Genomic DNA, 25,686 nt, shown 5'->3' with positions numbered 1-25,686 from the left:
AAATCCTCGAAATGCAAATATGTATGGGGAAATAATTTCAAAAACATTTTAAAAAACACTCATTCAGCAAAAGAGAGAAACATTAAGACAAACTTCATCGATCTTATTGTGTTACCGACAGTCTACCCCATGCAACTGCTGTATAATGCAGACTTACGCAATATGTAGCAGGGAGGGAATACCGCTTTGCTATGCTACTAAAAAAGACGTCAGAACACAGTACGAAACGTTTCGTCTTTTTTCCCCAGATGCTATCGTCACAGAAGGTGGAGAAAACTTCAGCCTGGGGCAAAGACAGCTGTTCTGCCTAGCAAGGGCATTCGTGCGGAAAACCAGCATTCTCATCATGGACGAGGCGACAGCGTCGATAGACATGGCTACTGTGAGTTCACTGTTCACTGTTCCACGAATCGCGCCTCACATATTTTTAAAGAGATTCTGGGTACAGCGTGAGGTGATGTAAGGTGCGTCATAAGCATTCCGCGAGCCTTCTGATCCTGTCTGTGACCTTCTCCTACGTAAGGAAGGACTTCTCATGATCACTAGAGTGCGTCAGGCTGCAGTCATCCCAATATTGTACAGGCTTTGAGGGGAAGAAGCGAGAATACATCAGATCATGTTTCCCCGTACCCTAATATTTAGAAACAAATTTTGTTTAATGTACAGAACTGGCATGTCCAAGAGCATGTATTTAAGGGTTGGGGAAAACCACCCACATTAACCATAATATTAACCTCATGTATTAGGAGGCGGTACCTTTATTATGTCATTCTTCTCTTGTTAACCCTTTATTTATTTTTAAAGCTACCCTTTTCACTCTTTATTCCTTCTTTTTAAGCATGCCATTTTTTATATTCTTTCAGTGTATTTTCATTGTTTCATGTTTCAGTATATTTCGTTCCCTTACCTCAATTTTCTTATGCCTGTGAGTTGTTGTTTAAAATGGTGGTAACAAAATACAGTTATATGAAATATCTTCAGCATAAAATGATGCTGTACTTTTCTGATAACCCAGTGTAACTCTTGCTTCAGCATTTCATAGGTTAGGTCTCCTGCGCAATATGCACTTGCATTGTTGTTATGTACCATTCTGTTCCTTAATAATAATGTATTTTGGAGGTCATAGGTGGTTCAGACGTGGCTAGAGGGGCATTTTTAGACTTGCACAATTTGAATGTTCCAATACAATGCAGTTTGCTAAAGTGCACATTAATCACAGTGCAACAATGCAATACTTTGCATTTCAAGACCATTAGGGGACATACCTTCCTCGCAACAAAGTCACAGTCAGCTGCAGAAATGTGCTGTGACTCCATATATGTTTTAAAATTCGGATATTGCCCTATGGGAAACAAAGGCCAGCTGCCAAAAAATGTTCCCATCTGTCCGATTTAAGCAATTGAGAAGCATCTTTAGTCGGGTGGGACACCAAAGCGCTCGGGTGACAACAACCCGCCAGCCATATTAAAAGTTCCTTACTGTTCCGTCTGGGCATTTTAGTCAAACTGATTCTTCCAACAAGGCAAATGCTCCTTTTGAAATGTGATGCCAAGAAATCTACCTTGTTGTGGCGGGCCCGCTCAGAATTATTTTTGTTTTTAGGAAAGAGCACCCCAAAGCAGGGGGTCGTTTCCTGTTCCCTTCTTACACTCTGTGAATTGTCTGCCGGTGCATGGAGGACATTGCACAATTTAGCAACCACCATCTTGTACATGGTAGCCACAAACATTGAAAATATGCAACAGAAGGCATGCGCTAACTAGGGTGGAGCTTTGATGCCTTGTTGCCGTCAGATCTGTGGATGGTAAGCTGGTGGCTCAAGGTTTCCAGTGATGGAGACAGCTGAGTCTCTATCGTGGAAGATCAGGAGGCAGGGGAACCGTGGGGCTGGCAGAGGTTTGGAGGATGTCTTGCATCTGCTAAACCATAAGTAACCCTCTTATGTTCGGTGGCACGCACCGCAAAGACATTAATGCCAGTCTAGTAACTGTGCAGCTCATTAGACTCCTCTTTCTGCCATCAAGTAGTATGCATAGTGCAGAAAAAGATGTGTACCGGACAAATGTTAAAACTGCCAGACTGTTTGCGATGCACTGAACCACAATATTTTTGCTCAGGTCGGAAGGTGTGTATGACGCCCAGGGCAATTTAATGAATTCAGTGCACACCCATAGTCCTATATCATGTTTCTCGTCCTCATTGTGTGAGATTCGGAGCATAGAGCCGTTAATCCACAGTTAGTTTCCTTAGTGTCCAGTAAACAAATCCAACGCTCCTCAAAGTGAGTTGCAAAGGAATTGTACTTACCAGTATTAGCATTCTGCCAGTCAAAGGCAGGGACCAGTATCTGGCCTTTGTTGTGAAAGGTATGAGGTATTGTGATCCATTATGTGGGTCAAAGGTAACGGGATGGGGATTCAAGTCTCGGCAATGCTATTTACAGCATTTTCCTCCAGTTAGGGAGATCTTTAGTGGAAAAGCCTTGACCTCATTGAAGGCAAATACGGTAAGCTGGAGTACCTACGGTGTAAACCGGTAATATGATAATTTACAGCACCAGAGCCTTATCTTCTGGATGAAGATAATTAAACTGAACTGGCAAAATAACAAGTACCGAGATTGCAGCCCAGTGACAGCTACTTAGCCCACCTCAACAAGCGGTGAACAATTGTAATTGATTTCAGCTAAGAGCCATGATCAATGCTAACCAGTACTTAAAATCTCAGTGTGGAGAGGGAGAGTTTCAAAGAATATAGAAAAACAAAACTGGCGCCAGGGACGAGGCGGCCAAAGGGGTTGGAAAGAAAATGATGGCTATAAGAAATTGTATTATTACCTGGATGGCAAATTAGGTGCTACAACTCACAAGTGGCATTTAAGTTTCAGTCCCGGGTAAAACAAGCATTTACAATGCAACGGTTTTGCCTTTGCAAAAGTTAGAGCTATTGGCATTGTAAATGACAAAATGTTTATTTATGTGTTGGATTTGAAAACAGATAAATAAATGGCATTGTCATTTACATTGCCAACAGCGTAATCTCTCGCAAATGTAAGACCTATTGTACCCTACTGGACGAGCTCAGCAGACAGCAATTACTATCACAGACACCCAGAGCCAGCCACACACACCCAGAGCCACACACACCCACACCCAGAGCCACACACACACACCCAGAGCCACACACACACACCCAGAGCCACACGCACACACCCAAAGCCACACACACCCAGAGCCACACACACACCCAGAGCCACATACAACCCACACACCCAGAGCTACACACACCCACACACCCAGAGCCACGCACACACACACACCCAGAGCTGCACACACCCACACACCCAGAGCCACACACACCCACACACCCAGAGCCACACACACACACACCCAGAGCCACACACACACCCAGAGTTAGTGCATGGGCGCTATACAAGGACTTCACCTCATTGACCAAGGCGTACTTGACAAAATAAGCACACGTAGGGCTAAACGAGGCATTTAACTGTGTGATGATGGGTAGGGGAGAGAACGGTGTGCAGTTTGCCCCAAACTGAAACACAAAAAAAAGCTCAGCCGAATCCAAGAAAAAAAAAATAGGCTTTTTATTTATACAACTCTGCAAACAGACCGAGGAACATCGCTGAATAGTTGACGTTTCAGTGTGCACTATATCATCACTAAAACCCGACTGCAGAAAAGCAACGTGCTCCTGTGAGAGGGGTAAAGTCTGGGGCAATAGACTGACTGGCACTGCATGTCGGTCTGATCTGTGAGCAACTTCAAGATTTCTTGACCCGTGTTCAATGTAAAACATGAAATGTCAATAGACGGTGCTAAAGCGGAGTTCGCTATGGACGTCATAATGGGGCTGACCATAGTGTGGACAAATACATATACGGAAAAACACCTTATAATCAGAGGGTACTCCGCCACACTAGCACAACGAACCTGACAGGTTGCTTTCCTACCTGGACTGTAGAATAATTTATTGTGCAGAGCGGAAGTCTGCGCTAGCTTTGCGACATGGAAAATTGGACTCCATAAAGTTCGAAAGGAGTCCAAAGCATCAGCAAACAACCCACTTCATATCACTTTGACCATAACAATAATTTGCTCCTTGGTGTAAAACTGTTTCACTGAACATTATTCTCACCCAGAATATGTACAAGAAAGTAAATACTTTGCTTATAAGAACGAACACTATGAAATAGTGTGACGAATCTAAAGGTTATTGTTTGTAGACTATCTTCAGTAAATCTGTTTAGTTTACATTCTTCCAATACAGAACCTTCAAATAAACTAAGCAACGCACAATCAGTGTAATGCTCCTATGTTTTTTTCGCTGCATGATTAAGCAGCTTGGGTCCCCTCATTCTAGGTAAAACTGTGGCATTCCCAACTTTTAACTCAAGACGGACTGATCCTGCTTGCGCACAACCAGGCTAAATGGGTAACATTTATTGCTGCATTAACCAAGAGACGCCCAATGGTTATTCTGGAATGGACGTCCAATATTCCGACTACACGCACACCCTGCAGGGCGTGAGAGAAAGTGGGTCAAAGTGATTATGAAGCAAACTTGGCAGGTACTCGATGGTGACTGCATGTTAGGAGCCCGAACCAGACGTGTGCCACCAACGCAGTGGATGCCTGTCTCAAAAATATTACAAAAGTATTCAAAGGGGAAGAAGTAGTTAAAAAAAAAAGTAAAGAGCTCAGGTCACATGTGACATTCATTCCATGACGGCCAGCACGTAAACCAATTCGAGGTTTCTAGACTGCTGGGAGACTTGGGCGGAAGGTCACGCCCGTTACCTAAGTGCCGGCAACTTACCCAAGTGCAGTCAACCAGGAATTTTACGTTCATGCGAGACTTGCATGCTGTGGAACTCGACGGCTATCGTCGCGAATATTTAAGCATCAACTATACTATGGTGTCTGCCTCAAGTTGTTTGCAGTGTTAAACGAAACAAGCTAGCAGTGCAAACCTGCTTCGGGTACTAAGTATCAAAAGCGAGTCAGACCATGAACGTATCAAAAAGATACACTATGCTACAGCTTCGGTTTAAGAGGAACTTGCTGGCTGTCCACTCTTAAGCGTATCAATGTTGCTTTTGGTTCAGTCTAGTCATCTAAGTAGTTCAAGCCAGAGGCAATGCCCACAAAAACTCTCCACAAATAACTGAAACTGGTACACAAAAAATTCAGTACAACTGCTAGGTAAACGCAATTTGAAAGAGAAAAAAACCACAGAACAAAACCCAACCAGAAGGCATATACGGACAGCGGGAGGGGGGACAGGACATAAAACAAGGATAGCGGGAGGGGGGACGGACAGCGGGAAGGTGGTCAGGATACAGCCACGCGGGACAGGGACAAAGTTAATAATGAAGACAAACATCGGTGTAAAAAAAAAAAGTACACGCCCACAGTGGCCACGTCTTCATGACGTTGCGGAGAGAGAAAGAATCTGCGTACCGCCCACGAATCGCCTCGGGGAATGAGTGACGCCTCTCTCTTCCAATGGCTAGCCTCCATTTATGGAGCTAGACAATGGAACAGAGAGGCGGGAATAAGCCACATACTGGTAAACAAAAATGTTCGCCTGTGCGAAACGCTGCTTGCGCAGCTGTTCGCCAGGCGAAACCTAAAATAGCTTTTTCCTCAGATTGTAAAGGGCTACTAGACGTGTATTCCACACACCCCCACCATATTTATTTATATTTATTTATAATTACATTTGTTAAGCGCACAGCTACCCGGAGGTTTCCCGGCGCTAAGGCAGACTAAACGGTAAAAAAAAAGGTGGGAGAAGTATTAAACCATAGAGTTAAGTGTTGAAAAGCCAAGTTTTAATTCCCTTACGGAAAGTGAGAAAGCAGAATTCAGAGCGCAAAAGTTGAGGTAAAGCGTTCCATAAGGAAGGGGCCAGCAGGGAAAATGAGCGTCCTCCCATTTTGGCTCTGTTGATGCGTGGAATCATAAACTTGTTCTGCGTGGAAGACCTGAGTGTCCGGGGGGGAATATATTGCTGTACTAGGGCAGACAGATAGTGAGGGGCCCTACCGGTCATGATCTTGTGCATATAGCAAAGTGCTTTAAACTTAACTCTATTCTCAATTCGCAACCAGTGCAATTTCCGCATATGGTGAGTAACCGAGGATCTAGCAGGAAGGTGACAGATAAGGCGAACTGCCATATTCTGCACCACCTGGTACTTCCTGGTAACCTCCTTGGCGGCGCCCAAGAGAAGGATGTTCCCATAGTCCAGGCGGGAGATGACAAGAGCCTGGACTACGGTCCTCAAGGTGTCCGCTGGCAGCATCCACGTGATTTTTCTCAGCCACCTGATGATGGTGGTACAGGTGGCGGAGACTTTCACAGCGTGTTGCTTGAAGGTTAGCTGGTTATCGAAAAGAACCCCAAGATTGCGAGCAGACTCTGATGGAATGGGTAGAGGACCCATCTCCGATGGCCAATGGTGTGGGCCCCAGAGTGAGGTGTCTGGGCCAAACAGGAGAAGTTCTGTCTTGTCCCCATTTAATTTTAGTTTGTGCTTCAGCATCCAATCCGATATTTGTTTCAGCCCGGATTGAAGAGAGGACGAGGGGAGATTTTTATTGGTGGAGAGGGAGTAGATGACTTGAGTGTCATCAGCGTACGAGTAAATTGTGAGACCCGCCTGTTCCGCTAAAAAAGCAAGCGGCCTCACGTACAGGTTAAAGAAAAGGGGACTAAGGATGGACCCTTGGGGAACACCGTGAGTGGAGGGGAGAATAGAAGAGGCAGAAGTGGAGGAAAAGACTTGAAACGTGCGGTCAGAAAGAAAATTGGCAATCCAGGCCAAGGCGGGACCACCGACACCAACCGCCTCCAACGTGGATAATAAGATGGAATGGGAGACGGTGTCGAATGCGGCACTCAAGTCAAGCAGAATGAGTGCCACAGTCTCCCCATTATCCACTTGGCGTCTGATGGTCTCTGACACGCCAAGGAGAGTGGTTTCCGTGGAAAAACCAGCCCTGAACCCGGATTGTGAGCCATGAAGAAAATTGGAAGATTCAACAAAGGAGTTCAGCAAAGAATTAACATGTTTCTCCAAAATCTTGGAAAAGCATGAGAGCAAAGAAATAGGGCGAAAATTGGAGAGGTTGTTTGGGTCTGCGTTAACCTTTTTTAATAGTGGGACCACCATTGCGTGTTTCCATTCGTTTGGAACAATCGCTTCTGTCAGAGAGGCGTTCAAGACATCTAGAATAATGTGGAGGAGTGCTGGGTCCAGAGAGCGCAGAACTTGCGGGGGCATGGGGTCCAGGGGGTCCAGGGGGGTGCCAGATTTGATGTCTTGAAGATACTTATTTAGAAGCGCGGGGGAATAGGATCCCAAGCAAGAAGTGGGGAAGAAGTGGGCAGAGGGCAGGGAATGATATCATGCGGAAAGTTACGTAGGTCTTGAACGGAGTGAGTGGAGGAGGCGGGAGTAGAATTAAAAATGGCATAAATCTTATCAATTTTTTCAAGAAAAAAATTGGCTAAGGCATTACACTGAGCAGTGTCTAGACAAGGATCCTCAGGTACCGAGGATGCACCCGAGAGCTCCTTGACTATTTTGAACAGGGCTTTAGGTCTGTTTTGAGCTGTGAGTATGGTGCTGTTCGCAAAATTAGCTCAGGCGGTATCACAGGCCGCATGATAAGTTTTGAGGGCGGACTTGTATTTAGCTTTATGGGCAGGGTCATAGTTGGAACGCCATATGCGCTCCAATTTTTTACAGTTGGATTTTTCAGCCCGAAGGGAGTCGTTAAACCAGGGTGCTGGGGGGTGATGTATTTGAGATTTGTTATTTTGGGTCGGAAGACAGGAATCCAGAGCGGTGGTTAACCATGATGTAACAGCAGGGAGCTCTTTGATAGTAATCTTGGGAACCGTGGGTTTGGAGTTGACGAGAAGAGTTTAATTTATTTAAATCCATACGTTTCCAGTTTCTACTGGCTTTGTGAGGAAGGTCGGGCCTAGAGGAGTTAGCCACAGACGTTTTAATAGCAAAATTAACAATAAAATGATCAGACCAGAGGACAGGAGTAGAGGAGAGATAGGAAATGCCAGTTAGGTTGGAAAAGATGGGATCTAAAAGATTGCCGGCCTTATGAGTAGGGTCAGAGTTGTGAAGATGTAAATCTAGTGCTTCAAGATCCTGTAAGAGGCGTTTAGCAATGGCACAAGAGGACGTGTTGAAGTGAATATTTAAATCACCAAGAATCGTGAAGTTGGTAGATTGTACTAAGAACGGGGCAATAAGATCAGGGAGTGCTGCAGCCCAGCTGCTAGCAGAGCCTGGCGGGCGGTAAATCAGGGTGCCCGTTAATGTGAATTGAGGAGAGAGAGTGAGTTTGAACAGACCAGCTTCGCAGTTAGGAAAGTCAAGGTCTTCCCACTTGCAGGAGAATTCTCTCTTGAAGATGATGGCAATTCCCCCACCATCTTTAAGTACTCGATTTCGCCCAGCATAGGTGTAATTATTGGGGAGAGCCATGGCTATATCAGGGCCAGAGCTATCATTTAACCAAGTTTCGGTGATAAACATGGCAGCAGGGCTAGCAGTCTCCAAGAGGTCAAAAATGTCTCTCTTATGTTTTGAGAGAGAACGGCAGTTGATACTGATAAAGCTCAAGGCAGGGGAGGAATTGTGGAGGAGGGGAGGGGGGGTACACTTAGGGACGGAAAGATTCCAAAACGTGGATGACCTGCTATCTGTACATGATTTAAGGGAGTCCAGAGTAAGAGAACAGTGAGGGCAGGAAATGGGCGCATTTAGGCAGTTCAGGACGGAGTGCGAGGGGCAAGAAGACCCCTGCAGCTGCAGTAGAGCAGTACGTGAATAGGAAGTAGGAATGTGGAGAGGGGGGTTGGGCCCTGGGCCCGTGCTGGTGCGGACGGGCGCAGACGGGCAGGACTTTGGTACGACTTCAGCGCGAAGTCGGCGCTCCCGCTGCGCTCGTCCGCTGCGCTTCCGCCATTGTGTCATTAAATACACTGGGGGAGAAATCCACTAGACCGCTGACCTGCCAATTGGACAGCAGGGCGGAAGTGGGGATGGAGGGCGGAAATGAGTGCGCTCGTGAGGCCACCCCCGCTGCAAACGGCACAAGCTGTGGCGGATCGGTGCCGGAAGCGAGGAGCAAAATATTCAACAAGAACAGTAAAAAGCGTTGCGCCAAAGGTGGCGATTAAAACACAGACGTTGCGCCAAAGGTGGCGATCAATTAAACACGTTGCGCCGAGAGCGGCGATCAGACAAGGTAAATGTGCATATTAAAATATCACCAAGATACAAGGAGGGCAAAGCGCTGAAAAGCGCTACTACAAATGTAGAAATTACGTTTAAAACAGAAGGTATAGAATCTCCAGTCGCACACGAGACTATTACAGCCTCTTCTTACCAGCAGTAAGCCCTGAATTGACGTGTGCTGGGTTTAAATACAGCCTTCCTATTCCAGCCACTAGACCGCTGACCTGCCAATTGGACAGCAGGGCGGAAGTGGGGATGGAGGGCGGAAATGAGTGCGCTCGTGAGGCCACCGCCGCTGCAAACGGCACAAGCCGTGGCGGATCGGTGCCGGAAGCGAGGAGCAAAATATTCAACAAGAACAGTAAAAAGCGTTGCGCCAAAGGTGGCGATTAAAACACAGACGTTGCGCCAAAGGTGGCGATCAATTAAACACGTTGCGCCGAGAGGGGCGATCAGACAAGGTAAATGTGCATATTAAAATATCACCAAGATACAAGGAGGGCAAAGCACTGAAAAGCGCTACTACAAATGTAGAAATTATGTTTAAAACAGAAGGTCTAGAATCTCCAGTCGCACACGAGACTATTACAGCCTCTTCTTACCAGCAGTAAGCCCTGAATTGACGAGTGTGCTGGGTTTAAATACAGCCTTCCTATTCCAGCCACTAGACCGCTGACCTGCCAATTGGACAGCAGGGCGGAAGTGGGGATGGAGGGCGGAAATGAGTGCGCTCGTGAGGCCACCGCCGCTGCAAACGGCACAAGCCATGGCGGATCGGTGCCGGAAGCGAGGAGAAAAATATTCAACAAGAACAGTAAAAAGCGTTGCGCCAAAGGTGGCGATTAAAACACAGACGTTGCGCCAAAGGTGGCGATCAATTAAACACGTTGCGCCGAGAGCGGCGATCAGACAAGGTAAATGTGCATATTAAAATATCACCAAGATACAAGGAGGGCAAAGCGCTGAAAAGCGCTACTACAAATGTAGAAATTACGTTTAAAACAGAAGGTCTAGAATCTCCAGTCGCACACGAGACTATTACAGCCTCTTCTTACCAGCCATAAGTGGCGGTGGCTAGAGCTCGTGCTTTATAGATGGTAATATTAAATCTGATAGGGCGGCATCCGGGTTTACAAGAAAACCTGAACACACCCTTGTATACTCTGTTCCTCTTGAGCCGTGCATTATGTATGTGTTGAGACCAGGAACCGTTACTAGGAAAGTGATTGCCCAGATAACAAAAATAATTCACCTTTGCAATAGGTGTGCCCTCCAAGAAAAATTACCTATCATTTTGTGCTATTTAACCACAAACACTGCAAATGTCCTGAATTTCTTTATTTTTATTTATTGGATTCCATAAACCTGGCAAAGTTGCCCATTACTCTCTCCAGCACGACAGAGTTCCAACACAATGTGACAACGTCATCTGCATACAAGAGGACGTGAACCGGGTGCCCTGTGAGATTCTCATACAGCTGAGAGAGACAACAAACAATATTTTCAGGGGTCCCATATGACAGCATGGTTTGCAATAGAATTGAGTGGTCCACTAAATCAAAAACGTTACTGATATTGGAAAAGCACAGGTAAAGGGATCCTGGCTTCACCTTAGTGTATCTCCCTAGCAGAAGTTCAAGGTTTACACATTGTTCCACTGTCCCCAGTCCCTTCCTGAATGCACACTGGACATTCAACAGAATGGAATTATTGGATGCCTAGTCCTCAAATGTCTGCAAAACAGCCCTACCCAGAAGATTTGCAGCTGAATCCAAGAGGGAATTGGGGCGGTAGCACTTCAGATTTGACCCATCCCCTTTCGTAAAAATGGGAACAATCATGGAATTAACCCATGTAGGGGAAATTGAACCCCTAGCCGCCGCATTAAAAGCTCTAGTGAAAATGGGACCCCAAAGCTCACCCATAGCATCAACGGGGACCCCATTGGGTCCTGGGGCTTTACCCTTGGCACAACTTTTCAAAGCATCAAGGACCTCGTCCAGCCTGAAATCCAAGGGCAAGCAACTCTTGAGAATGGGACTCATGTCTTATTCTGCTGGCATCAAAAGGCTGAGCCTTGACTCATTATTGGCCCAAGGATCAAAGAGCCTTTCAAAGTGATCTACCTAAGCTTGCAAGGGAACATTTGATATTAGTTTGGGGATAGAAGCACTTTTCAAACAGCGGCTTTACAGTATTCTAGAACAGAGTATTATCATTGGTCTCTGCCGTCTGGGCCAGATTTAACCAGTCCTTATCCCTCGCATCTTTTTCCTAGAGGCCAACACCTGTGTCCTTAGAGGTTTAATAACAGTATAATCTCATGGGACACAGTGGAGGGCTGCCCTCAACTTCTAAGAGGCCTGTGTACATGTGTGATTAAACCACCTATGTCTGTCGTTCGAGTCTGTCCTAGCAGAGCGCAGCAGAAGAGAATTAAGAGCCCCAGTAATTGCCTCAAAAGCAGAGACCATCGTTATCCACATCAGGGGCTAGACAAAGATCAAACCAGAGAGGAGCGTCGCCCCTCTAAGCACAAAAAGAAAATGATGATAATTCAAGGCTAAAAACGTTACATTATCATTTTCATTTTGGGAACTACCCAGCGGGCTCTGCTTGTCTGGGAGAGGGAGGAGGAGCGGTTCTTGCTGCACGTAAGTGCGCAAGACGGATTGGTCGGCCCTTTTGGGCTGGCCAAACCATCATGCGCACTGTGCATGCTCTCCACCCAGGCTGCTGTTGGAGAACAATTAGCCTCCCACTCCCTGTCTGAGTGCGGAACCACAACACTCAAACCAATCACAATGCTGTCTTAGCAGCGCTGTGATTGGTCAGGGGATTCTGAGAGGCTGTCTACTTTCTGTTCCTGCTCGGAGAAGGAGAGGCAGTGGCTCCTTCCCCAGCCCCTGCTCCTGTTCCCAACCAGCCGTCACTGCTCATTTGCCATAAGGGTTAGTCAGGTTACAGTAATTCAAAATCAGTATTCCCTTTTCTTAACTTCTCTTTTCACCAGTAAGAATCATATTGCCTTGTGATATGTATTAAAACTAAAATCAGTTTCTATACCAGTTCTATGTGCACCGTACTTCAATGAAGCACTCGTACTCTTTTATTGAAACTATTCCTAATATACAACATTTTCGTTTCCAGCAGTTTACCACCACATTTACGGAATTAAATATATTCTTTTAATTTTGTAGCATGTGTGTAGAATGAAACATACAAAAAAATCGCACTAGCATACCAAGGTCAGGCCTATGGGCTTTACCAACAATGGTTCTCGCAGCGTGTTCTGTGTTCCATTCAGTAATCTGTCCTGATTATTACTCAGAAGAGGTGCATTAGCACTTTGTCTGTTGCCAGGGTGTCCCAGTTTTAGCCTCTGTTGCCAAGTTACAGTATCTGTGATCCCTTGGCAGACTCTGGGTTGTGTTTTTCATGTCGTTAACACCCCTACCGCTCCATAAACTATCCCACATATGCAAGACACACAAATATAACACCAATCCTGTTATTCCAAGCTGTTAATGATATTCATTTTTTTCCCATAGGAAAATATTTTACAGAAGGTGGTGATGACTGCATTTGATGATCGCACTGTGGTAACGATTGCTGTAAGTACACGTACTGCACGTTCGCTGCTGATATTCAAGCAAATGGCGATGCTGCTACAAGCGGGGGAGGACGTGTGTGATTATCCTGTTCAGTTGAAGTGCTTGTTGCCAGTTATGTTCTTACAAAACTCGACATTTATAGATAATACAAAAATATTGCATACATTTTTCTAACACCAGACTATAACGGGGATATTTTACACCAGCTGTTCATGGGGCTAGGGAGAATGAAAGACTGAGCCATGGCAGAGTCAGCCTCATTTGGCCTCAGTGCATAGATTTACACAAAATAACCTCCCTTTTAGCCGTGGCTTGGAACGCTCTTTCATTGGCCATTCAGCGCGCAAGATCTCCTTAAAAGCCCTCACAGAGACCCTTCCTTCTATGATCTGTGAAGCTCAGATTACACTCATGCTGCAGATTGCTGACTCAGAGAAAGAGGCGGCCAATATTAAATATCAGGGGCCGGAGCCAGATTTTCAGTATATTCAGCGACACACCAACATGAAATGCGTCTACTTTAAAGGACTGGGTTATTGCATCCCAACAACTTGAATACATACACGATCATAGTAAAACCAGCACAGAAGAGTCTAGTAGTGTGGTCCTGTCCGTGACCAAAATGTGTGCATATTTCATTTTTACTTAATACTACTACCCTGTGCTCGGTGTCACAACACTGTGCACAGTTTTACCGAATGGTTTAAAAATAATGGCTTTAAGGATACAGTCACATGTGTTCCTATCATTTAAGATGTGTGATGGGCTTCAGATGGAGGAATATTCGATGGTTGTAGATCGGAATGGGTAGACCAAGCGTGCAGCAGCCTTTCTTAGGTAGCTTGAGGTCATTGGAGAGAGGTGGAATTGCTGCTGCATCACCAGTTAGTAGTATAAGTTAAGCACCATATATAAAGCAGTGATAACAGAGGAAAACACTGTGCCTGTTGCATTTAATTCTGAAAAAAATAGCAACATGAGAGCATGTTGACAAATCTGATGCCTGGGTGACTTAATCACATCCCTGCACATTTTCGCAGAGTGATCGGTGAATTGTTCAGATACCTTGGCTGCCAGGTTTAATTGCATGACCACAGCCACACGATTTAGGGTGCAAACCCATCATGTTCTTTGTTCTCATGGGTGTTGAAAACATGAAACATGAAATTTCAAGCCAGAAAAATGTTAAGCTGAATAAGTGCATGCTTTACAAATACATAAAACGAGACACCATGAAAGCAGCTGACAAGTAGGATAGAGCATCACAAATATGCCACCCTCCCACTCATCAATGCTCACTTCTGTGTTCTATACAGTGGAGTAATGTTCATCCTTCTGCATGCGAGTCTTACAACACTTTACAGAAAAATGTTATCCATCTCACCGAGATCTTAATCGATCGGTCTTAAAAGTACCATTTCAAACATATTAATGAGATCGGCTAAGAAGGAAAACTGTCAGTATTCAATTAGTTTGTTACCACCAAAGTGAAACAAAATGAGCTGCGGCTAAGTTACAGAAGCATTTGGAGGGATGTTTGTCACTATATTGTTGTTGGTATATTGGCCTACAAAATTACGTCATCCACAATATTTCCATTACCAATATCACAAGGCAACTATATATGTACTGTTCATAACTCCACATTGTTGGACAGGCCACGTGAAGGGCTTGCTCCCTCCCCGCATGACAAGGCCAGAGCCCGGCCCTCCAGGTGTAACCCACAGTAACCACCCGCTCCCCGTCTCATACGGGACCCCTGCCCCCGGACATCCCTGCATCATGGGCCCGGATCACTACCGGCCCCCTCGCCCGGCCTGGGCGCCATATTGGACATTGCACCACGAGGCCGCGTGGCCTCCGATCGACCCTAACCCTGGGCCTGGCCAGGCCCCGACATCCCGGCACCACCATCCACCCAGGAGGTGAACGGACCACTTGGCAGGTCAATGGGAGAAAGGAGTGTCGATGGCTCTCCCCCGCCAGGTGCCGATCGCCCCCAGCTCCCCCAGGCGCTGGCTCCACCCCCCTGCTGGGTGTCTGGACTCCCTCATCCCGGACCTCCCGACCTCCAAGTGCGAGGGTCCGGACATCAAAGGGCGCCAGACCTATAACTGGGGCAGCTCCAGAGCAGGAAGGCAGTTGTATCCTGGAGTCGAGAGACGCAGTGAAGAACTCATCCTTGACGGACTACTGGCGCTGCCGTAGCCCTGCCTTGCGAACTGTCGACCTGCCTGCTGGCGCTGCCGCAACCTTCTGAAACCTTCATCGTCGTCGGGACCTGCTGGCGTGGCCGCGGACCGTTTTGTAACCACCACCTTCATCGGGACCTGCTGGCTCCGCCGCGGACCGTCACTACCTTCAAGCATCCCGGGACCTGCAGGCTCCGCCGCGGCCCGATCATCTAGAACGCCGAGCTCGAGGATTGTGAGCTATTCCATCTACCAGATTGGTAACGAGACTGTCCCGCTACCCCTTTCCCAACCAAGAGACTAGAATAGAGGGGACCCCTGAGTCCAGACCTCCTTGTACCATCTCACCGTACTTAAAGAATTGCTTATAAAGTAACGTTGAACCGTATCCTTGTGTGGTGTACATCTGTGGGGGGGGAAGTTACTTGTCTGTACGATCGTTGGAGACGGCTCTCCCCGGAGACCTCTCCCCTTGTCCTCGGCCGACCCTCCCGGTCCGTCTAACATTGGTGGCCAGCGGCGCGATCCGAATCAACGCGTAATCGTACAGAGAGTAGCTCACCCCACGACAAAACCACAATGTCAACCAAAGAAAGCGGATCCACCGAAAGATTCCAGATGGAGAAATTGGAAGAATACAGCCATCGTGAGTTGAAACAATTCTGCATTGAACTAGGTATCGCTACCACCGGTCTGAGTACGAAAGACGATTTCAAGCACGCCATTGAGTCATGGGCAGAAACCGGGGCCGTCAGACCCCCGGACCAAAATGTCGCAGCAACAGAGAAAGACACCACGGCTCCCGAGGAGCGAAGAACGGGTCTCTCGCAAGATGAGATCCAAGAACGAGAAAGAAACCGACTACATGAACTAGAAATGGCCCGGCTCAAAATGGATGGCGAACTCAAATTAGCCGAACAAAAACTGAACCTAGAACATCTGCGGCTCCGAGAAGAACGGGAAGAGAAACAGAGACAAAGAGAACTCGAAGAGAAGAGGCTGGCGTATGAACACGAGCGCAAACTAGCTGAGATAGACTTACGCAAGCAGAACAAAGAATTAGGGGTGCCCGAGCAACCGCGCACCCCAGGGGCAACAGAAAAGAAGGTACACATCCCCAAGGATGTCGTTCGAGAATATTTCCGAGATGACGACATACAGCAATGGTTCAAGGCCTACGAGATCGCTATGACCTCCCACCGGATCAATCGAAGCGACTGGGGAGCCGGTCTATGGGGGAGGTTCGTCAATGAGGGCCGCGATGCCCTACTACAGCTCCCAGACCATCTGATGACCTCCTATGACCACATGAAAGCTACCCTCCTCGCCCGCTATGGGCTCACACCCGAGATGTACCGCCAGAGGTTCCGAGATTGCACCCGGATCCCAGGTACCACTTGGGTGGAATACGTGAACTATTTCAGCCGAGCCTTCGAGGGTTGGATCAAGGGAAGCAACGTAACGACCTACGAGCAACTCTTCAATCTCATGATATGGGAGCATCTATCAAACAACTCCTTCGTCGAGCTCAGGCAGCACCTCCTCGACAGTAAACTGACTGATCCACGGCAGCTCGCCGCCGAGGCTGACCGGTGGGAAATTACCCGAGTAGGCCGAAATGGGTCACATGAACAGAACCGGAACAACCACGGTCAGCACCGTCCCCGAGGAGGAGGAGGGGGCCAGGGACGAGGAAGAGACAACGCCCCGGCCGCTCCCGCTACCAGCACCCCACCCCCGGCCAACCGGGGCACCACCCCGGCGCGGCCGGGATACAGAGCCAATGTCACGTGTCACCGATGCCAGCGAGTCGGCCACTACGCAAACGACCCGAATTGTCCACAGAGTCAGATTCCGAGACCCCGCCAGATGGCTGCCGCCGCCCTGGGGGAAGAACAAATCTCCGAAGAACAAGAGGAGTGCGAGCAAGAACACCAAGAGTGGGAACCAGCCGCCATGGTTCTAGCGTGCCTTGGGGGAAAAGACATGGTCCCGCGGGTCCCCCTGCCCGCCAACACCCGGAAGTACAGTCAGTGGGTGAACATTAATGGACGCAGGGCCGAAGCCCTACGTGACACCGGGGCCAGTGTAACGGCCGTCCGCTGTCACCTGGTGACCCCAGAACAGATCCTGCCGAACGTTCTCTGCCCTGTCCGTTCAGCCGACAATTCGGAGAGTCTATGTCGGATGGCCTGCGTCCCCTTCGAGTGGGGAGGAGTCTCCGGCATGTTGAAAGTGACAGTCCGAGATGATGCCCCCGTAGACTGTCTCCTGGGAAATGATCTTGAGAGTTCCCCGTGGGCCGCCGTAGAGAGAAGAGAGCACTTGGGGATGTTGGGCATCCCGGACTGGGCGTGCGTAACCACCCGGTCCATGGCTGCCCGTGCCATCCCCGACCCGAAGAACCTGAATGGCCAGCACCTCCTCCCCCGGTCGCCCCAGTAGAAGACACCGACCGGGCCGCCCCCCCAGAGCAAACTCCTGAGGGGCTCGTTCAACCTCAGGACCTTCCCGACCTGGCTCAGTGGCGTCAGGAGGGGGGGCCCACCCAGGAACAGTTTCGCCACGAGCAGAAGACCTGTCCCTCCCTCGAGGGACTCCGCCAACAAGCCCTCGCCCAGAGTGCGGGGGATACCTCCGGAACCCATTGGGTTTATTGGGACAATGACCTGTTGTACAGCGAACAGAGAATCGCAGAGTTAGGGGCCAGTCGAGTGCTAGTGGTGCCCCTCCGCTTCAGAGACTTCTTGCTAAACATGGCCCACGATGTCCCCCTGGCTGGCCACCTGGGTCAGGACAAAACCTACAGTCGCCTGGTGACCCACTTTTTCTGGCCCAAGATGAGGAACGACGTACTCCAGCACTGCCGATCTTGCCCCACGTGCCAGGCCAGCGGGAAGAGCGGCTGCAAGCTCAAAGCACCTCTGCAACCTTTTCCCGTGGTCACCACCCCGTTCGAGAGGGTGGGGATAGACATTGTGGGGCCCCTGGACCCCCGTACAGCGCAAGGACATCGGTTCATCCTGGTCCTGGTGGACCACGCCACCCGCTACCCCGAGGCTGTTCCCCTGCGAACCGTGACAGCCCCGGTAGTCGGCCGGGCCTTGATGGGGATCTTCTCCCGGGTGGGCTTCCCCCGAGAAGTCATCAGCGACAGGGGCACAAACTTTATTTCAAAATACATGAAGTCCCTCTGGCAACAGTGTGGGGTCACCTACCGATTCACGACCCCCTATCACCCTCAAGGAAACGGACTAGTTGAGCGGTTCAAGCGCACGCTCAAAGGGATGATTTGGGGGGTTGGAAGAGCCCCTCCGTCGCCAGTGGGATGTGCTTCTGCCGTGCCTCCTCTTTGCCTACCGAGAAGTCCCCCAGAAGTCCCTCGGCTTCAGCCCGTTCGAACTCTTGTATGGACACCCTGTGCGAGGGCCGCTCAGCCTAGTCAAAGAAGGTTGGGAAATGCCCCCTCTAAAGAACCCTCCAGATGTTTTCAAATACCTCCTAACCCTCCGCAACCAGACCAGACGGTTCCGAGAGATGGCAAAAGCAAACTTGGAGGCCAGTCAGGAAGACATGAAAAGGTGGTACGATCAAAATGCCTCCTCCATCGAATTTGAACCTGGCCAACAAGTGTGGGTAATGTCTCCCACCGAACCGTGTGCCCTGCAAGACAAGTGGACGGGGCCCTTCAAAGTAGTCGAGCGGAAAAGCCCTGTCACCTATCTCATCGATATGGAATCTTCACGGAACCCTCTCCGGGTCCTCCACGCCAATAGACTGAAACCCCACTTTGTGCGCTCAGAGCTCAGCCTCCTGATGGCAACAGACAATGGAGCCGAGGAGGACTCCGAACCCCTCCCGGACCTCCTCCGGACTCGGGAGAAGGACGGCTCCGTGGATGGGGTCCGACTCTCAGAGGCCCTCACCCTGGCACAACGCCAAGGCTGCCGAGACCTCCTGCTGCAGTTCGCCACCCTGTTCTCCCTCACCCCAGGGGTCACCCCCTGGTGTTTACACGACGTGGACACTGGAGACAGTCCCCCTATCCGCCATTGGGCCTACCGCGTACCAGATCGGGTACGGGCTTGCATCCAAGAGGAGGTGTCCAAGATGCTCACGCTCGGGGTCATCGAGCCCTCAGACAGCCCCTGGGCCAGCCCAGTGGTACTGGTCCCCAAAGCGGCCGCCCCCGGCACCACGCCTGAGCTCTGGTTCTGCGTCGACTACCGGGGCTTGAATGCGGTCACCAGAATGGACGCACACCCCATTCCCCGAGGAGATGAACTAATCGACCGCATGGGAGCTGCCCGCTACCTCAGCATCTTCGACCTGACAGCGGGCTACTGGCAGATCGGTCTCACACCCCGGGCCCAAGAACGATCTGCCTTCTCCACCCCTGATGGCCACTATCACTTCAAGGTCATGCCATTCGGCATGAAGAATGCCCCAGCAACATTTCAGCGGCTAGTAAACCAGGTCCTGGCGGGACTCGAAGAATTCAGCGCCACCTACCTGGACGATATCGCTGTGTACAGCCGCCACTGGTCCGACCACCTCCACCACCTCCGAGAGGTGCTACAGGCCCTCCAGCGAGCTGGCCTCACGATCAAGGCCAGCAAATGCCAAATTGGCCAAGGGTCCGTGACCTATCTCGGGCACCAGGTGGGAAGCGGTCTGGTGGCCCCTCTGCAACTCAAGATCGCTGCCATCCAGTCTTGGCAGCCCCCCATCACCCAGACTGAGGTCGGCGCCTTTTTGGGACTCACAGGCTACTACAGGCGGTTCGTGAGGGACTATGGCAGCATTGTGGGGCCCCTCACGGAACTCACATCCAAAAACCAACCAAAAAAGGTCAACTGGACCCCAGACTGTCAAGCGGCCTTCGAGAAGCTGAAGGCCGCCATGTGCTCCGCCCCTGTGCTCCAGGCCCCCGACTACAGTCGGGAATTTATCGTCCAAACGGATGCCTCCGACCATGGCATTGGGGCGGTCCTTTCCCAGTTGAACCCCGAAGGACTTGACCAGCCAGTGGCTTTCATCAGCAGACGGCTCCTGGCCCGAGAACAACGCTGGAGCACCATCGAGAGGGAGGCCTTCGCTGTGGTGTGGGCCCTCAAAAAGCTCCGGCCTTATCTCTTCGGCACCCACTTCCGGGTACAGACCGATCATCGGCCCTTGCAGTGGCTAATGCAGATGCGGGGGGAAAACCCGAAACGACTGCGTTGGTCCATCTCCCTGCAGGGGATGGACTTCACTGTGGAACATCGACCTGGGCAAGACCACGCCAACGCAGATGGCCTGTCACGCTTTTTCCGCCTCGACGAAGAGAGTCCCCAAGAGGATGGGTGACTCTCCCCGCCTTCAGCTGGGGGGGATGCATGTTGACCAGGCCACGTGAAGGGCTTGCTCCCTCCCCGCATGACAAGGCCCGAGCCCGGCCCTCCAGGTGTAACCCACAGTAACCACCCGCTCCCCGTCTCATACGGGACCCCTGCCCCCGGACATCCCTGCATCATGGGCCCGGATCACTACCGGCCCCCTCGCCCGGCCTGGGCGCCATCTTGGACATTGCACCACGAGGCCGCGTGGCCTCCGATCGACCCTAACCCTGGGCCTGGCCAGGCCCCGACATCCCGGCACCACCATCCACCCAGGAGGTGAACGGACCACTTGGCAGGTCAATGGGAGAAAGGAGTGTCGATGGCTCTCCCCCGCCAGGTGCCGATCGCCCCCAGCTCCCCCAGGCGCTGGCTCCACCCCCCTGCTGGGTGTCTGGACTCCCTCATCCAGGACCTCCCGACCTCCAAGTGCGAGGGTCCGGACATCAAAGGGCGCCAGACCTATAACTGGGGCAGCTCCAGAGCAGGAAGGCAGTTGTATCCTGGAGTCGAGAGACGCAGTGAAGAACTCATCCTTGACGGACTACTGGCGCTGCCATAGCCCTGCCTTGCGAACTGTCGACCTGCCTGCTGGCGCTGCCGCAACCTTCTGAAACCTTCATCGTCGTCGGGACCTGCTGGCGTGGCCGCGGACCGTTTTGTAACCACCACCTTCATCGGGACCTGCTGGCTCCGCCGCGGACCGTCACTACCTTCAAGCATCCCGGGACCTGCAGGCTCCGCCGCGGCCCGATCATCTAGAACGCCGAGCTCGAGGATTGTGAGCTATTCCATCTACCAGATTGGTAACGAGACTGTCCCGCTACCCCTTTCCCAACCAAGAGACTAGAATAGAGGGGACCCCTGAGTCCAGACCTCCTTGTACCATCTCACCGTACTTAAAGAATTGCTTATAAAGTAACGTTGAACCGTATCCTTGTGTGGTGTACATCTGTGGGGGGGGGAAGTTACTTGTCTGTACGATCGTTGGAGACGGCTCTCCCCGGAGACCTCTCCCCTTGTCCTCGGCCGACCCTCCCGGTCCGTCTAACACACATCCACGTACCTACACTTACCTCGTGATGGTAAAGTCGATACTGTGTATGCAATATTTGTGTAGTTCGATATTTCGACCATGATATGACCTATCATGCACCATTTGGAGCAAACATCTTGTTCTTGACTCCTTTGCTATTGAAATGGGAAATTTTCTGGAAAGAATGGCGAGGGGTGTTTGTAGCACAGTTTTTGTTTAATTAGAACGTTAGACAATTTACATTATGTTGCAGTGCTTACCTAACTGTGCAGGTTGCTCGATTTCCTTCCATTACACGCCAGAAAGACTTTACTCTTTTGGTAGAGACAAATCAGGAAGCCTGACTTTGTGTCTTTTCAGCAGGAAGGCCTGCGGCACTGCCCTGTGGCAAAACCTCATAAATAAGGGCCTCAGTCTATAAGAGACCTCTATGAGACCTGCATGTGGGGTTGACACATGCATTCCTATATCACCAGTAGTTTTTTGGTCTGGCTTAACAACAAAGCTGTCTGCTTATTCTTACCATATCTTTAAAATGTATGCAGAGTAGGCTTTGCCTCCACCCAGCGAAGTACTACTACCTTACAACATGTTACTTGTAACCTAGGGCATCATTTATGAGGCCCCTTGCGCCGCCGGAACGTCACTTTATGTGCCGTCAGTGGCACAGGCGCCTGCTTCATATTTACAAGGCAGCAATGAAGCCATTTTTTTTTTGGCTTAATGCTGCCTTGTCAATATCGTGCCCTTTATCGCAGTTTTTTTAGTTAAAGGGGCATGCAGTGGGTGTTGCTGGGGGCGTTCCCAGCAACATCCATGGCTTTTTGACACTGCCCCATATTTATGAGAAATCGTAACTAGGAGGCAGCGCCAAAAACGTACTCCTCCCTAGGGGAGCCATAAGGGAGGCATAACGAGGAGAAATATCTTTATTTCTCCTTGTTTTTCCTTTTTCTATGTGTGCTGCACTCTAGCAGGCACCCTTGCACCATGATGCAAAGGTGCCTGCGTTGGCGCACGGCAGCCCATTGTGCGCCGGCCAGGGGAAAAAGATAGGAGTGCGCTGTATCTGATAGATACACGCATTCCTGCCCTTTTCTTTTGCCATAGGGCAGCGCCGCAGGAAGGCCTGTAGCACTGCCCTTTGGCAAAACCTCATAAATATGGGCATAAGTCTATAATTAAACCTTCCAGGAAACAGCATTTGTACATGCAACACTTGAGAACTGCCTTTGCGATTGCCTGTGATTACATACTTTTGCACATTAGCATTACCAGTGCTTTTTACTGTTTGTTCTAGGATTATATTCAATTCAAAGATATCCTATAAATTGTTAAGTTATATTTATGTTTCTGTTAAAAACACAAGTCATATATTAATGTTCTTTCTTATCGGTTTCCTCCAGCATCGGGTGCACACGATTTTAAACGCGGACCTGGTCATTGTGATGAAGAGAGGAGTAATCTTAGAGTATGACAAGCCTGAGGTTTTGCTGGAACAAGAAGACAGTGTATTTGCTTCTTTTGTACAAGCAGATAAATAAAGAAAAAATTAAAGTGCAATTGAATGATAGTTTTCTAACTATGTAAATTAATTGTAAATAAAAATCTGATTATTTAATACAAAAAGTCTCTAATGTTTCATTTTACAAAGTGTCCGAATGTTGTGGGCTTGCGCTGACAAAAACCATGTCTTTCAGGGGTATGCTTGCACGTTCAGAAATCTTGGGCATAGCGCTGTGGGAATACATTGTAGAGGCCGGGGTCCAGAGATAAATGCCTCCATGTTACCCTGATTGCACACTGTGAAGCCGTTCATGACTTTAAATCAGTTGTTTTAAGCATGAATGTTTTTCCCGAGAAAAAAGTCTCCTCCTTGCTGCTGATAGAAGCCATTACACTTGACTTAAGTTAACAATCAATACACTCACATCATGAAGGTCAGCAAACCCAACTCGTGTATCTGAAGTGGTCTGACAAGACCAACTGCAGTATCATCAATTTACCTGCAGTCCATTAAGTAGTCTACTTGCCTTTTTGCTCTACCCTGTTACTGCTCAAATTGATATGTAAATGGAATTAATTTCCTATATTAGAGATGGACAAAATGAGAATAAAGCAGATATGAGGAATTCACTGGTGCCTATGAGTCCAACCTTTTGTAATTTGTAATTTCAATTTGTTACTTATGCTTACTTTGTTTTTGAGTAGTATGTTTTGATTTTTTGGGGTTCACCCAGAAATTGTTTTTCAGGAAAGTATGGAAATTGGGTTATTGCCAACCGTGGCAGCTGCATATGGGAGTGTGGGGCGTGCCCCCGCGGTTAATTGGAGTGGGAGAGAATAGAGGTAGGAACACACAAGCAGCTCAGCAGCACAAGGCCAGGCTATTTACATTAGTTTTGAAAGGGTCGGCCCATAAGTTCTTGACCTACTCTAGAATCACAATCCAATGGCTCTTTTTAGCAGCATGTACGCATAGAGGGGAGAAGATTGTTATTAGTGCCAATAAATTCAACAGGAACTTCTCTAGGCACATAGTAACCACAGACAACTATGTAAAGTTAGTTAGTTTATTACAAAGCCAAAAATAACTGGACAAAAAGACACCTCAATATGAGAGTTAAGAAATAAATTGGAATCGGCATAAAGCCAAACCTGCATACTTAGTTCAATCGGTGCAGCATCAACAAAACAATGAATTCAAGAAGCAGAACAAAGAGGATCAGAAAGCATGAGTCCAAGTTTCCCTTCCTCGAGGGTTGATGAATATAAACATTAATCTATCTCTATACTAAGGCTAAAATGACACATCTATTTAAGCATCTTCAAGGAAAAGGAATAAAAGGTGTCATCAAGTGGAGTCTTCCTAAGAAGTCTCTCCACCATCAATGGGTCAGATAGCATAAAGCTATTGAGAGAGAGCTTGCTCTAAGGTGCTCTTTCTCATATGGGAGAAAGAGAAGTGGGCGCTTTCCCTACTCCCAACAACACAATATTGAAGAGAAATTTCCCAAAATCTTTGCAGGTCACGCCATCAGCTCAGAGTACCGTCCTAAAAGTAGTTTTCCATGGGACAACAGTGTTCTTCTCACCACATTTGTCTGTGGTTCATAAGCCTTCTCCTGTGTGAAGGAAAACGGCCTTCCAGCCTTCCTTTATCAATTCAGACCTTGTGATGTAATTTTTTTTCTAATTGCCCAACCAATAAAACAAAGACATTACTCAAGCTAACAAGAGCACTTCTGTCACCTGCAACCCAAAACGTGAGAAAGAACAAATTTCACAGTACACATGAAAATCAAACAGTTAATTCTATAGTGTGAGCATCCAAAGAAGTTGCGTTTCAGGCCCACAAGATTTGGCTAAAATATGGAAATGGCATGTAAGTTTTACAAAATTTCATATACGAAAATAACGCACATTCAATGAATGCATTTACCTACATGTAAACAACAAATTAATAAACACATTTAATAAATTAATGATTGTCAGTTACACAACACAAACTCTTCACGTTGATGTTTGCTGCTAGTCACATTCACTTTCTACATTCATTTTCCAGGTTACTTTCAAGGGCTTAAACACATCACGCTTCATGATATTACATAACACAATTCTAATACTTCACGTTAATACGACAAAGGATTATAAATGGGTGCGATCCACACGTGTGATTATAATACACCCCTACACATGAACTTCAATTTCTGCTACATCAGTTTCAAAATCGTTTTTTTCTTTTTTGCAATGTGTGACTGACTATGCATGTGCCAGGTGAGGGCTCTGTCACAGTTTAGGCTCAAGCAATGCTAATTACATCAGGTGTGAGAAGGGACCTCAGTTTAGCTTCTTCAGTCTTGATTGCTTCTGGGCGCACCCTCATCTGTCCCAGGGCGTTGTTAGCAAAATCCCTTTGAGAATCAAGTGCTTGGGCCCGATGGAATGGTTAAGTCAGGTAGGAGTGGGGGTCTTTGGTAGTTGTTTCCTCCTATCCTTATGTCTTCATCTATGGTTGGGAGGGAGGAGTCCACAGGAAAGCTAATCTGTGGTTCTGATACATCCTTTGCTAGCGTGGTGGTATATGTGTAGCCCAATTTTACTATGTTTTAAGGAGAGGGTAGTAGCATGTTTGACTGGTTAACAGAGGTAAAGTGATCAGAGTCCTAAAGCCAA

At 48.5% G+C, this 25,686-nt stretch overlaps 1 protein-coding gene across 1 annotated transcript; it reads left to right on the top strand.

The window, feature by feature from the left end:
* The first annotated feature begins 252 nt into the window (after positions 1-252).
* On the top strand, positions 253-23,118 carry LOC147663995 (ATP-binding cassette sub-family C member 8-like). Its single transcript, XM_086950023.1, has 3 exons — positions 253-382; positions 12,842-12,904; positions 22,917-23,118. Exons 1-3 carry the CDS (start codon positions 347-349, stop codon positions 23,052-23,054), a joined length of 237 nt encoding a protein of 78 aa, XP_086806149.1. The 5' UTR covers positions 253-346; the 3' UTR covers positions 23,055-23,118.
* The last annotated feature ends 2,568 nt before the right edge of the window (positions 23,119-25,686 follow it).

Source organism: Lissotriton vulgaris, unplaced genomic scaffold, assembly GCF_964263255.1.
Source record: "Lissotriton vulgaris unplaced genomic scaffold, aLisVul1.2 SCAFFOLD_1406, whole genome shotgun sequence".
NCBI lineage: Eukaryota > Metazoa > Chordata > Amphibia > Caudata > Salamandridae > Lissotriton > Lissotriton vulgaris.
Note: the sequence above shows the minus strand (reverse complement) of the source record. Positions and strands in the feature narration are given on the sequence as shown.

Coding starts and splice junctions, on each gene's coding strand:
- LOC147663995 (XM_086950023.1), top strand. CDS start 347: ATGGACGAGGCGACAGCGTCGATAGACATGGCTACT. Junction 383..12,841: donor CGTCGATAGACATGGCTACT/GTGAGTTCACTG, acceptor TTTTTCCCATAG/GAAAATATTTTACAGAAGGT. Junction 12,905..22,916: donor GCACTGTGGTAACGATTGCT/GTAAGTACACGT, acceptor GGTTTCCTCCAG/CATCGGGTGCACACGATTTT.